Raw genomic sequence first — 13206 nt, forward strand, 5'->3', positions numbered from 1 at the left:
TTATTGGAGATAAGAGTCTCATGGACTTTCCTACCTGGGCTGACTTTGAACCGTGATCCTCAGATCTCAGCCTCCTGAATAGCTAGGATTACAGGCATGAGCTAGCGGCACCCAGCTTGACACTAAATTTTGTTGTCATTAATGTTCAACTTTTTTTTTTTTTGGTGCCAGTCTTAAAGCTTGAACTCAGAGCCTGGCCACTGTCCCTCGGGTTTTTTGCTCAAAGCTAGTGTTATACCACTTCAGCCACAGCTCCATTTCTAACTTTATACAAATTTTTCTTTTGGAATTAAGAGCAGCAATGAGCAATGAACCTTTTCATTGAATTCTTAGCATATTCACAGCTGCTAAGTCACCAAATAAACATATGCTCATCTATGTCAAGAAACTTAATTAAAACAATATAATATTATAAAGGAAGTTTTATGGGCTGGGCATAGTTGATGACATTTGGTTGTTGTTGTTATTGCTGTCTTGTTTGTTTATGTGTGTCCCAGCACTGGGGCTTGAACTTAGGGCTTGGGCATTGTTTCTTAGCTTTTTCCACTCAAGGCTGGTGCTCTACCAATTGAACCCCTGCTAGTTCTGCCCAGGAGATACCTGGGTGAAGAAATGCCATGTAGTGAAAGCTCATATTGAACACTTTAATATTAAATAATATCCCAATATGAGTTTGACTGACAGACAGGGTGAAATTGAAGGTATCTCCCCAACCTGCTGCTTATAGGCTCAGATTGTCCTGGGGGGGGCTCCCTGAAGGGAACAGATCTAAAGGGCACATTCCAAAGAGGTAGATAACAGGGTGCCAAGAAGGGATGGGTGGGGGGAGCAGGCAGATAACAGATAAGTTCCCTTTGGCACCCATTCCTATCTTTTGATAATATTACGCCAGAAGGTCAAACACTCAGCCTGAGCTGTCACACAACCAGCAGTTTTCAGCTGGCATCATTCATTCTCTATGCATTCATTCACAGGCCCTTAGGGATCCCAAAAGTCCCAGCCCTACAATCATCTTTTCACTGATAATTGGGAGATGTGTCTCACAGCCTTTCCTGCCCAGACTGGCTTTAAATTGAGATTCCTCAGCTCTCAGCTTCCTGTGTATCTAGGATTGTAGATATAAGCCACCAGTGCCAGCTTATTGATGACAAATGTAAAGATTATTTCCCACATCGAAGTAGTTGTTTAAACTTAGACAGCTAGTCATAGCAAAGACACAGATAAGAAATCCTATCCATCTGACTGCAAGTCCATTGTTAGTCATAAATATTGTTATAGTAAACTGCTTCATAGACAGATTTCTGCACTTTAAATTTACTTCTTATTTTGAAAGTATTGGTTACAAAGGCCAAAGGAGATGACCATTCTGGCAGCTTTCCCCACCTCTTTCTGAATTGATTTTCTAGAATTACCTTAATTTCCTTTCCAGCACCACCATTAAGTTGGGAGAAAATTCTTTCACTAAACTCTCATTTGTATTGGCTATTTGACATTGACCTAGAGAGGTGCCTCATTCCTGGGATGCTGGCAGACTGATTGGAGGATCATGGTTCAAGGCCAGCTTAGGCAAAAAGAAACAAGATGTCCATCTCAACCAATCAAAGCTGGATGCATTGGTATGCACACAAAGTTCACAGCCTATGCTGGCCGAGCAAAATGTGAAACCTTATTCAAAAAGTAACTGAAGCAAAAAGGGCTGGGGGCAAGGCTCAAGTCGTAGAACACCTGCCTAACAAGCATGAGAATAAATAAGGAAGAAAAAAAAACTTGCATGAATACTTCCAAAGTGAAAGGAAATGAACTTCACACACAGGTTTCCTAAAACCATTTGAGAAAAATAAGAAGTGAAGTCAATGTAAATAACGCTTGCATTTCAAAGATCATATTCATTTACTTAACAAACACAGTTATCAAGGCTGAGACCCAAGAACAACATTCCTGATTACTCTACAAACTTTCTCCCAAATGTTCTATTTACATAGGCCTGTGAAGAGCAAATGAGAGAACTGTATTTTTTTTGGAGTGAAGTGTTTTCTTTTATAATATTGTCAGTCTTCTTTTTTGCTTCATCTAGCCTAGAAATAATGAAAAGGAGGTACCTCCCAGACTCCTGACAAGCTAGAATAATAATGGTAGTCAATGACTGGGTATGGTGGTATATTCCTATAGAATCCTGTCCACTCCGGAGACAGAGATTATGAGAATTATGGTTCAAAACTCCTCTCTATCTCAATAAACGAGCTGAGGGTACTGGCATACATCTGTCATCCTAGTTGTGTCATAAGAATAAATAGGAGGGTTGTGATTCAGGCTGACCCCAGATATAAACAATACTCAAAAAATAATGAAAGATAAAAGGCAGATATGGCTTATGTGGTAGGGGATTTGCTTAGCAAGTTCAAGACCCTGAATCCAAACCCCAGTGACTGCCAGAAAAAGAGAAAAAGAAAAGAAAAGAATAATAGTAGTCATGATTGCAAGAACAAGCCAGGTGCTGGTGGTACCTGGAAAATCCAAACTACTCAGGAGGATGAGATCTGAGGATCATGGCTCAAAGCCTGAGCGGGAAAGTCCATGAGCTTCTTAACTCCAATTAACCACCAAAAAGCTGAAAGTGGAGCTATGATGCAAGTGGTAGAGCACTCACCTGAGGACAAAAGCTAAGGGCCAGTGCCCAGGCTGAGTTCAAGCCCTGGTCTGGCATGCGCGCACAGGTGCGCATATGCATACACACACACACACTAGCAAGATCAAGCCCAATATTTTTCAAGTAAGAGTTATATCCTAGGAGAGGATACTGAAATCATTTTGGCAGCTTGGGGCCAGAATTTTTTTTTTTTTAATGAAACCAAACTAGACAGGAGCATAAAACAAGCTCATCTCATGTAATAAGCCTAAGTATGGCTTTGTGAAACCTCTCTTTGCTATCTATGCATGTGGGAAAGACAGGTGATGATGTCATGTTTTTCCCGTGGTTTGCACTCCAAATTGAAAACCGCTGATCTAATCTACGGACACCATTGACGCGGTGAGAGTTGGGGATGCCCAGCTGGCTAATGACACAGCTCAGAGGAGTTAAGTGCCAGAATTCCTAGGTCAGCATCTGTTCTTTCAGAGGCATTGGATTGAGGTCAGTCTCAGAGAAAAGGATGAAAGAGATTTAAAGTGAGAAAAGGCTCAGTGAGTAGAAGGAGCAACTGGATGTTAAAGCAAGAAATGGAGTGAGTGGGTGGAATCTTGCTGTTTGTATCTTTTAACCTAAGTCCAAATAAATTGTTTATGGGCATATTGTACTTTTGGGTTGGCTTCCTATAGGTATGTATGTATGTATGTATGTATATGTATATATAAAAGAAATGTGTCCCAAGATTGAGGAGTAGAAATACAGTCACCTTAGGTTACTATGGTCTATTGGAAAAGCAGGGCAGGCCTGTCTGATACAGACAAGCTACACAGGCCTCACCATCATCTGTGGAGGCAGTGAATGGGTCATCTGCTCTGGGTCATTTCTTCTACACTTCTGGGCACCCAAGTGCTGTGACAACGGGGTACTATGAGAAGCCAAGAACATCAGCTCAGTGGGAGCTGTACAGCTTCTCTCCGCAGCAGTGGGTGGGCTGTCTTCCAGAGGTAGAGTAAGAGAGCTATTAAAATTCAGGGCTCGGGGTGTTGCTCAGTGATAGAACATTTACCTAGCATAAGAAGGAAAGAAAGAAGAAAAGAAATAAAGAAAGAAGGAAAGAAAAGAAGAAAGAAGAAAGGAAGAAAGAAAGAGAAAAGCTAGGAAGGAAAGAAGGAAAGAGAGGGGGAGGAAAGGAGGGAGGAAGGGAGGAAGGTTAGAAGGGCAAGAGGGAGGGAGGGAGGGAGGAAGGAAGGAAGCATATGTTCCCAGCAGTGGGAACATGGTAACCAAATGATGTAAAACCACCACATTAAGAATCTCAAGGAGGGCTGGGAAGTGGCTCAGTGGTAGAATGCTTGCCTTGCATGCATGAGACCCTGGGTTCGATTCCTTAGAACCACATAAGCAGAAGAATGGTGCTGTGGTTCAAGTGGTAGAGCACTGGCCTTGAGCTGAAGAGCTGAGGCCCAGAGTTCAGGCCCCACGACCGACCAAAAAAAAAAAAAAAAGAATGTCAAGGAGAGGAGAGACTGTGGAGATATGAGTTGTGGTGCCACAGGTCTGGGATAGAGCCCAGGGTAAGGCATTTGCCACCAGCTCCCACGTGACACGGATTGGTGCTCCCAGTTCTAGAAGCCCCAGGACAGCTGGGTCTATACCTATTCCTGCCAGAGCTCAGAGTGTCAGAATTCTTTGAAAAGAAAGAAGTCTGGGGTATGGCTCCAGTGGCAGAGCGCTTGCAGCACTTGCAACAAGGCGGGGTTTGACCCTCAGTAGAAGGCTCAGGGATTGGCATTCATTCCTGTACTACTCAGGTGCCTGGGATCTCAGTATTACAGTTTAAAGTCAGCCTGGGCAGGAAAGCCTGAGACTTTGATCAATTACTCAGCAAAAAGCCAGAAGTAGAAGCATGGGTTAACTGCTAGAGCACCAACCTCTAGCAAAAAAAAAAAAATCTTAAGTGCAAGGCTATGACCTCAAGCTCTAAGATGTACACCAAAAAAAGAAAAAAAAAGTTCAATGTTTATCCTTTCTCTCCTTCCACTTTCTTTTTTTTTTTTTTTTTGCCGGTCATGGGGCCTGAACTCTGGGTCTGGGCGCTGCCCCTCAGCTCTTCAGCTCAAGGCTGGCGCTCTACCACTGGAGCTACAGCACCACTTCCGGCTTTTTCTGTTTATGTGGTGCTGAGGAATCGAACCCAGGGCCTCATGCTTGCAAGGCATGCACTCTACCGCTGAGCTACCTTCCCAGCCCCCTTTTTTTCCTTTTTTTTGTGTGCTAGTCGTCGGGTTTGAACTCAGGGCCTGAGTGCTATCGCCAAGCTTCTTTTTCTCAAGGTTGGTGCTCTACTACTGGAGCCACAGCACCACTTCCATTTTTTTCTGAATGGTGTATTAGAGATAAGGGTCTCATAGACTTTCTTGCCCAGGCTCGCTTCAAACCACAATCCTCAGATGTCAGCCTCCTGAGTAGCTAGGATTACAGGCATGAGGCATCAGTGCCCATCCTCTTTCACGTTAATTAAATTTTAATTAAATTTAATTTAGACGTGGATAATATTCAAACATAACATTTAATATTCACATGTTAGTATCTAGACATGTCTGAGACCTGTCATCTAACTATGGAAGTTGAGGTATGGAATTTCATTAGCAGGAGGTTACTAGGAGAATGTGTGTATTCAAAAGACAGTGAGTCATTAATTATAAATGTAATGATCTTATCTCTGGAATAACAGCATTGTGTTCCTGAGCAAGTCAGTTTGTGATAATATAAATAAGAACAAGGGGGGGGGCTTTAAAGAAATGTAGTCACTTATAGGTGAGGAGATACTTTGGGGAATGTTTCATTCACACATTTCTGATGTAGTTATTATTTAATCTAAATAGAGTTAAGAACCTCACCCAAGTCAGCTAGTCTTGCTGACATAAATAAAATAAACCAAATTCTCTGTCTTCGTTGCAGATTCCCCTCTCCACACGCTTGCCTTATCTAAGGCAAGTTTTAATCTATATTCTTTAAAAGTTTGTGGCGCAAACAAAACCAAGGGCTTCTTTTAGAACAAGCAAGTGCTATTTTTTTTAAACACCACTATGGGGCTTGAACTAAGGGCTTAGGTGCTGTGCTTTGGTTTCTTTTGGTCAAGGCTCATGCGCTACCACTTGAGCTACCACTGCACTTCCAGCTTTTTGCTGGTTCATTGGAAAGAAGGGTCTCAGAGACTTTACTGCTTGGTCTGGCTTGAAACTACAGTTCTCTGATCTAGCTAGGATTGCAGGGGTGAGCTACTAGTGACCAGATTAAAGTTTTTAAGTATTTAAATGAAGCAATAAGAACTAGTACTTCTTCAAGTGTTTTTGTTGAATAGTATTCTAGAATGCTTTAAAATATGAGCAATAAAGCAACCAGAAAACAAACCCTTGCCTTAGAGAGAACCCTAATGGTTAAAGACACAGTGATTTACAGGAAAGACTGGAGATTGAAAATATAACTTTAGTTGGGAGACGTGAATCCAATTCTATATTTAGATCATCCTATAATTAACACGTGACTCAGGGCAGCTGCTGTCACATGAAATACACAGCTGTATTTCTTTTGAAATGTACTTGTTTTTGCTAATGTTTTTAAAAAGGAAAAGTTATTAAAATTTAAAAGCCCTATCTTATTGTGTTTTTTTCTGACCTGAAGGAGGAGGAGGGTGTAAGGGACAGCGATAGGAATGGGAATTGATCGGAATACATTATCTACATGTGTAGAAATGTTTAGCTAATGTATGCTAATAAAAAACTGGCCTAGGACTGGGTAAGTGACTTAGTGGTAGAGTGTTTGCCTAGCATGCAGGAAGCCCTTGGTTCCATTGCTCAGTACCACATAAACAGAAAAAGCCGGAAGTGGCTCTGTGGCTCAAGGTCCTGAATTCAGGCTCCAGAGATTGGCAGAAAATTAAATTAAAAAAAAACATTTGAGGCCGGACACCGGTAGTTCACGCCTGTAATCCTCTCTCAGGAGGCTGAGATCTGAGGATCACAGTTCAAAGCCAGCCAGGGCAGAAAAGGCTGTGAGACTCTTAGCTCTAATAAACCACTAGAAAACCGGAAGTGACGCCATGGCTGAAGCAGTAGAGCACTTGCCTTGAGCTGAAGAGCACAGGGACAACACTCAAGCCCAGAGTTCAAGCCCCACAACTAACAACAACAACGAAAAATTAACTTAGTCTGATTTTTTTTCTTATGGAAAAAAAATCCATCTTTTCAAGTACCTTTTCTCATGTTAGTATGTAAATTTATTTTCTGCTTGCTACTGTATGCAATGACCACAAACATAGCAAGTTAAATAACTTAAATGTGTTTGCCTCACCGTTTTGAGGTCAGAGGTTTGATCCTGGTCTCTCCAGGCAGAAGTGGCTGCACTGATGGGGTCATGTTCCCCCTGTGGGCTCAGGGTACCATTTCCCTGTCCTTTGTAAAGGTACGGGATCTGCCCACATACCTGACTGGTGGCCTCTATCCCACCTTCAAACCACAGTGGTACAGCCATTGACCCACTGCTCACATCAGCACACAGCAATCCTGTGAGGTGTGAAAAACAGTCGAGAGAATGAAAAAGAAGCATGAATGGGAGGCTGAGTGGAAGAAATTGATGGCTTTGTTCCCTGGTTCTCACTTTGCTCCTTTATCCACATTGCAGGAGTCCCAGGCTCCATGCCCAATGCATCCTGGACTGGCAACCTTAGAGCTGTGAAATGGATGGACATGGAGAGTAAACACGGAGGCTGCCATGGTGAGACCAGCTCTTAGATCAACCTGCTGGGAGGGCTGGGGGGAGATGTGCAACAAATACTGGAGTTCAGAATTGTAGGGATGGGGAGACCAATCTGCTCATTGCTACACAGAGAAGCCAGAGACTTCAACACCTAGACTCTTGAAAATAAGCCTTCATCAGACATTCTCCACCCTTACCTCTCTAGGTTGGAAAAGTAACTTCAGATTACTGTAATACTTTCTTGCTAGTCCCAGCTTTCTGGGTAGTTCCTTCCTCTTAGGACTCTTTTTGTGATTGTAGCTATTACTATTAGAAGAGGTGATGTCATGTTCTTCACAGGAACACCATGGCCCTTCTGCTCCTCCACAGGCTTTTAAGGAGCTTGGAGAGTTATAGGTGTTTGTCACTGCTCTGGCACAAGGGACATTAAGGAAAAAGGTTATCCTACAAATAGAATCTTATCAGTCCTGGCAATTGCTTCACTCAGAGTACTGCCTGGTACGTGTGTGTGTGTGTGTGTGTGTGTGTGTGTGTGTGTGTGTGTGTGTGTGTGTGTTAGCTGAAGCTGCTATAACAACATAGCATAGATTGGTCAGCTTACACAACAGAAGTTAATTTTCTTGAAGCTTTGGGGGTCTGGAAGATCAAGTGTCAGCAGATCTTCTCCTTTGGCTAATGAATGACCACCTCTTCCTTCTTTGTATCTCCACACGGTCTTTCATTACGTGTCTATGTTCTAATTTCTTTTTCTCCCCCCCCCTCCTCCTTTTCCTCCTTCTCCTTTCTTCTTCTTCTTCCCTCTTCTTCTTTTAGGGGCTGGTAGCTTTGGGCTTGAACTCAAGGCTTGGGAAGTATCCCTGAGTATTGCTTTTTGCTCCAGGCTACCACTCTACCACTTGAACCACAGTTCTACTTTTGTCTTTTTTGCTGGTTAATTGGAGATAAGAGCCTCACAGACTTTCCTGCCCCAACTGACTTCAATTCATGATCTACTTGATCTCAGCCTCCTGAGTAACTAGGATTATAGGCTTAAGCCACCAGCACCCGGTTTCATATCATTTTCTTTTTCTTTTTTTTTGTCAGTCATAGGGCTTGAACTGTGGGCTTGGGCACTGTCCCTGGGCTCTTCAGCTCAAGGCCAGTGCTCTACCACTTAAGCTACAGTGCTGCTTCTGGTTTTCTAGTGGTTTATTAGAGATAAGAGTCTCATGGACTCTCCTGTCCGGGCTGGCTTTGAACTGAGATCCTCAGATCTCAGCCCCCTGAATAGCTAGGATTACAGGCGTGAGCCACCAGCACCCAGCTCTCATTTTCTTTTAAGGACAAAGTCCTTAATGATGTTATTTTAATTTACCTCTTTAAAGATCATGTCTCTACTCAGGTAGAGAACATGAAAAGTCACCATATGAATTTGGAGGGGTACACAAGTCAGCTTCTAACAGCATGCAGTAATATTGCATGGATTCAAAAATCTTCAAGGATACTGCATATTTCCAGGATAAAAGACCTAATAAACCCTTTCCTCTATATCAGTTTACCAATTACTGCTCAGTTGCATGCCAAATAAAATAGTTCCAATTTCCTTCTATTCTTCTTTCTAACCCATTCCCAACAGAATTCCTGACTCTAGTAGAAAAATCTCACCACCACAACCATTCCAGAAATTGTCCTTGGATCTTTCTGAAACCACTGTCCATCAACTCTGCAAGTCTCCACTCATTCTCCCCATCCTTTTATCCAGCAACTATTAATTTAACATCTCATAGTTACCATCATTTGTCTAGATGCAGACATGAACAAAATGTTCTGAGCTTATAGCTCAGCCTGAGGAGCAAGACAAAAATGATATCTGGAAAGAGAGAAAATAAACAGTACTATTTTCCTTCTTGGCACTGATACATGTAAAGTATTTATATATGTGATGAATATGTCAGTTTTATATAGGCTTATGTGAAGTTATATACCAAGCATAAAAACATTTATATATATATATATATATATATATATATATATATCACATACATATCGGATACATAGTTTTGTCAATTTTTACATATATCTATTTCTATGTGATAAATCTCAGATACCAATATATATGTATATAGATATACATGTATGTCAGATACATCAGATGCATATACATGTGTGTTGGGGGAAGGGGTAATAAGGACTAAAAGAGAAATGAGTGAGGAAGAGGGAGAAGCAATCAGGGAAGGCTTCAGCTTCTCCTACCTGAGGCTGAGTGGCAGGAGGCTGTTTATGTGTATTGAGGGCGGGCTCTCGGGGAGTAGGAGTGCATGGCGATTCCCAGGGGAGCAAGTTCCTTGTGCAGGAGTGACACCGTTATTAGAACTGAGAGGAGGCAAATGACCCATTTAACATTGTAGAAGAGGACTGGGAATGTGACTATGATAGACTGCTTGTCTTGCATGCACGAAGCCCTGGGTTTGATTCCTCAGCACCACATAAAGAGAAAGAAACAGAAGTGGTGCTGTGGTTCAAGTGGTAGAGTGCTAACCTTGAGCACAGAAAGGCTCAGGGACAGTGCCCAGGCCCTGAGTTCAAGCCCCAGGATTGGCAAAAAAAAAAAAAGTAGAAGAATATCTCTGTTTATTGTACTAAGTGATGGAATATTGACCAGGAAAGGGGTTAAGTTGAGGAGCGCACTCATTACTGCAGTTCAAACAGGAAGATGGAGGTGCATGGGACCTCAGTGCTGTCAATGATGGTGGTGAGAGGTGGTTGAATTCTGTTACTGTTTTGAAGGCTGAGCAGACAGATTGTTGCTGGAGGTGGGCTGTGAAGCACTTCTGGCACTGAAGAATATGAACTGAGGGGGAGGATGTGGAAAGGAACCAGCTGATAGAGAGGAGATTAAGAAGTTCAGTGCTGGGCTGGGAATGTGGCTTACATGCATGAAGCTACATAAACAGAAAAGGCCTGAGGTGGTGCTGTGGCTCAAGTGTAGAGTGCTAGCCTTGAGCAAAAGAAGCTCAGAGGCAGTGTCCAGGCCCTGAGTTCAAGCCCATGATGAGAGAAAGAGAGAGAGATAAAGTTCAGTGCAGTCAGTTGCTAGTGGCTCACACCTGTAATTCTACTCTGGAGGCTGAAATCTAAGGATCAAGGTTCAAAGCCAACCTGGGCAGGAAAGCCTGTGAGACTCTTTTATATTATTTTTTATTTTTATTTTTTATTGTAAAAATACTGTACAGATGGGTTACAATTACATCAGCAAGGTAATGAGTACATTTTCTTATCAAGCATTGTTGCCTCCTCCTTTGTTTCCCCTTCCCATCCCTTCCCATCTCCCACTGCCCCCTCCTTTCCCCCCCAGCCAAAGTTGTAAAGTTTGTTTTTCAACATAACGACTTGTACATCTCATTGTTGCAATGAGTCCACCTGTATCCCTATTTGAATGGTTTGTTTTTGCCCTTCCCTTCCACAAATTATACCAACATCAAATACAATGAAAGCAGGGGTTATACCGTGGGGGAGGGACATACAAAGCAACAAAGAAATCATCTTATAAATATGTTAGAAACAATCGCAAGAAAGAAAAAACATTTGAATACTTATCTTGGGGTTCATTTCACCTAACATCGACTTATCTGACCTTTTCTGCTTGTCTCTGACATATACTAGTTACTGCAAATAAGGGAAACCATGGGATCTATGTTTCTTTGAGCTTGGAGGCCTGGAGACTCTTATTTCTAATCAATTATCTTAAAAGCTGGATGTGGAGTTGTGACTCAAATGATAGAGTGCTAACCTTGAGCACAGAAATTCAGGAACGGTTCCCAAGCACTGAGTTAAAGCCCTAGGATCGGGTTTAAAAAAAAAAGAAATTCAGTGCTCAGGGGCTGAAGACTCACACCTGTAATCCCAGCATTTGGGCAGCTGAGACAGGAAGATCATGAGTTTGAGGGCAGCCTGGACTACATATTGTAACAATATCTTCAAAAAAATCAGCTCTGACATCCATGGGAGGTTTATTAAACATGTAAGTGGAGATATAAAGTAGACACTTGGGTAGATTGGACCAGAGCTTAGGGAGAAGACTTAACAAAGGCACTCAGAAAAGCCATGAGTACACATCTAAAGCATCTCATCCATAACTCATCCCCTGACCCTGGGTTGCCTCCTGACTCTTGCCGAGAGACTCCCTTGGATTGTTTCGCCCCCATCTCTTCAAATCACACTTGCCCTGCTTGCGCCAGTGAGGCAGGACTACCCAGGTATAAATCATCTGAATTTATTAACAATTGGGCACCGCTCTAGCTCCTCCGTCAGTCATCACTCCTACTTTCTGCCAGTCCCACTACCTTTGACCTTGGAAAACAAGCATGTTTTCACCATGTTTTCTTCTCTCCTTTGCAGGTCACTATGTACATGGCATTTGTATCTATGGAAACGGAGACTTAAAATGGCTGATTAATTCACAAAGCCTGTTTGCTAACAAGTTTGAGCTTAACACATACCCTCTAACTGTGGAATGCCTCGAACTGAGGCTTCGAGAAAGAACCCTTAACCAGAGCGAAACTGCGATACAACCCAGCTGGTATTTTTAATGGATGCTACCTGACATCTGAAGGGTAATTGCAGTCGGAATGAAGATCCTCTTTGTAGGAGACTTTGACTTCGGTTATGTTAAGGGTTTTAGGATTTGGCTGCAGAATTACACCTACAATATCCACTGGACACTGAAAATACAACAGGATGGCTGAGTAGATCAATCCTGGTGCTTTGGCCGGGATTTTCTTCATGCAATTTCCTCATGCTCACCTCTTTGTTAGGCTATTATTATGATCAGTGATAAATTCAAAAGTTACCAGATAATCATCATATAATTAGATCCTAATAGAAAGGAAAATGGTAGACAATACTTAGGAAAATAAGACATTTGGTTTCTTTGAAGAAGGAATCTTTAACATATTAGCAGTCACTACTATGTGCTCAAGCACACATAGGCATAGCTTTCTGAGTAATGCATTTCCTTTCAACAAAAACAGATCTTGAAAGGCTAGAGTGTAGTTCAGTGTGATAGAGCACTTGCCCAGTATTTATGAGGACCTGGGTTCAATCCCCAACACTTATAAAACAACCAGCCTACAAGCAAAACCAGATCTACCCAGGTTCCCCATGTCTGTACATAAAGCCATTAGCAAGACACAGTGTGTGCTCAAAGATAAAGAGCCACTGTCTACTGCTACAGAGAAAAGACCTCGGGGATGCCAAACATTTCTCTTGTCTGCCAGAATGTCCTCCATTCTCTCTTTTGTGTTCATGGCAAAGTCTTCCCAAGAAGGAAGGTATCCTATCACCTTCCTTCTCTGGTCTAGTGGCGTCTCAAGTCTGGAACACCATGAGTGAATTACTTCTGGGACTCCTTCCTGGCAAATATTGCCTTCTGTAAAAATAGAGACCAAATTCAACCTTGCAACACTTTTTACCACGCTATGGAATTCTCTGGGAATTTTTCAATGTCAGGTGCTGATAGAAGTGCCTCCCTTTTTAAGAGTTTTTGGCTGTGGTGAATCTCTGTCATGTATCTCTCATTCACTCACTCATTCATTCAGCCTACTGGCAGTGATATTTCTAGAGTGTCTGGTCCCCCCAGATGTGCTGAAGGGAAGAAGAGAGAAGCCCTAGCCCAGTGCTGGTGGTTCACACCAGTAATCCTAGCCACCCACAAGGATCTGAGCATCACAATTCAAAGCCAGTCTTGGGGGCTGGGAAGTGGCTCAGTGGTAGAGCGCTTGCCTTGCATGCCTGAGGCCCTGGGTTCGATTCCTCAGCACCACATAAGCAAAAAGAAAAAAGCC

The 13206-nt window shown here is 42.5% G+C and overlaps 1 protein-coding gene across 2 annotated transcripts in view; it reads left to right on the forward strand.

Moving 5' to 3' along the window:
• LOC105985988 overlaps positions 1–13079 on the forward strand; it is a 95816-nt gene extending 82737 nt beyond the window's left edge. For both annotated transcript variants that reach the window (XM_013016719.1, XM_013016718.1), the window contains exons 2-3: positions 7310–7402; positions 11762–13079. In XM_013016719.1, coding sequence (XP_012872173.1) covers positions 7310–7402; positions 11762–11952 — 284 coding nt within the window. In that variant the 3' untranslated portion in view covers positions 11953–13079. The remainder of the gene's footprint in view (positions 1–7309; positions 7403–11761) is intronic.
• The last annotated feature ends 127 nt before the right edge of the window (positions 13080–13206 follow it).

Source organism: Dipodomys ordii, unplaced genomic scaffold, assembly GCF_000151885.1.
Source record: "Dipodomys ordii isolate 6190 unplaced genomic scaffold, Dord_2.0 Scaffold32, whole genome shotgun sequence".
NCBI lineage: Eukaryota > Metazoa > Chordata > Mammalia > Rodentia > Heteromyidae > Dipodomys > Dipodomys ordii.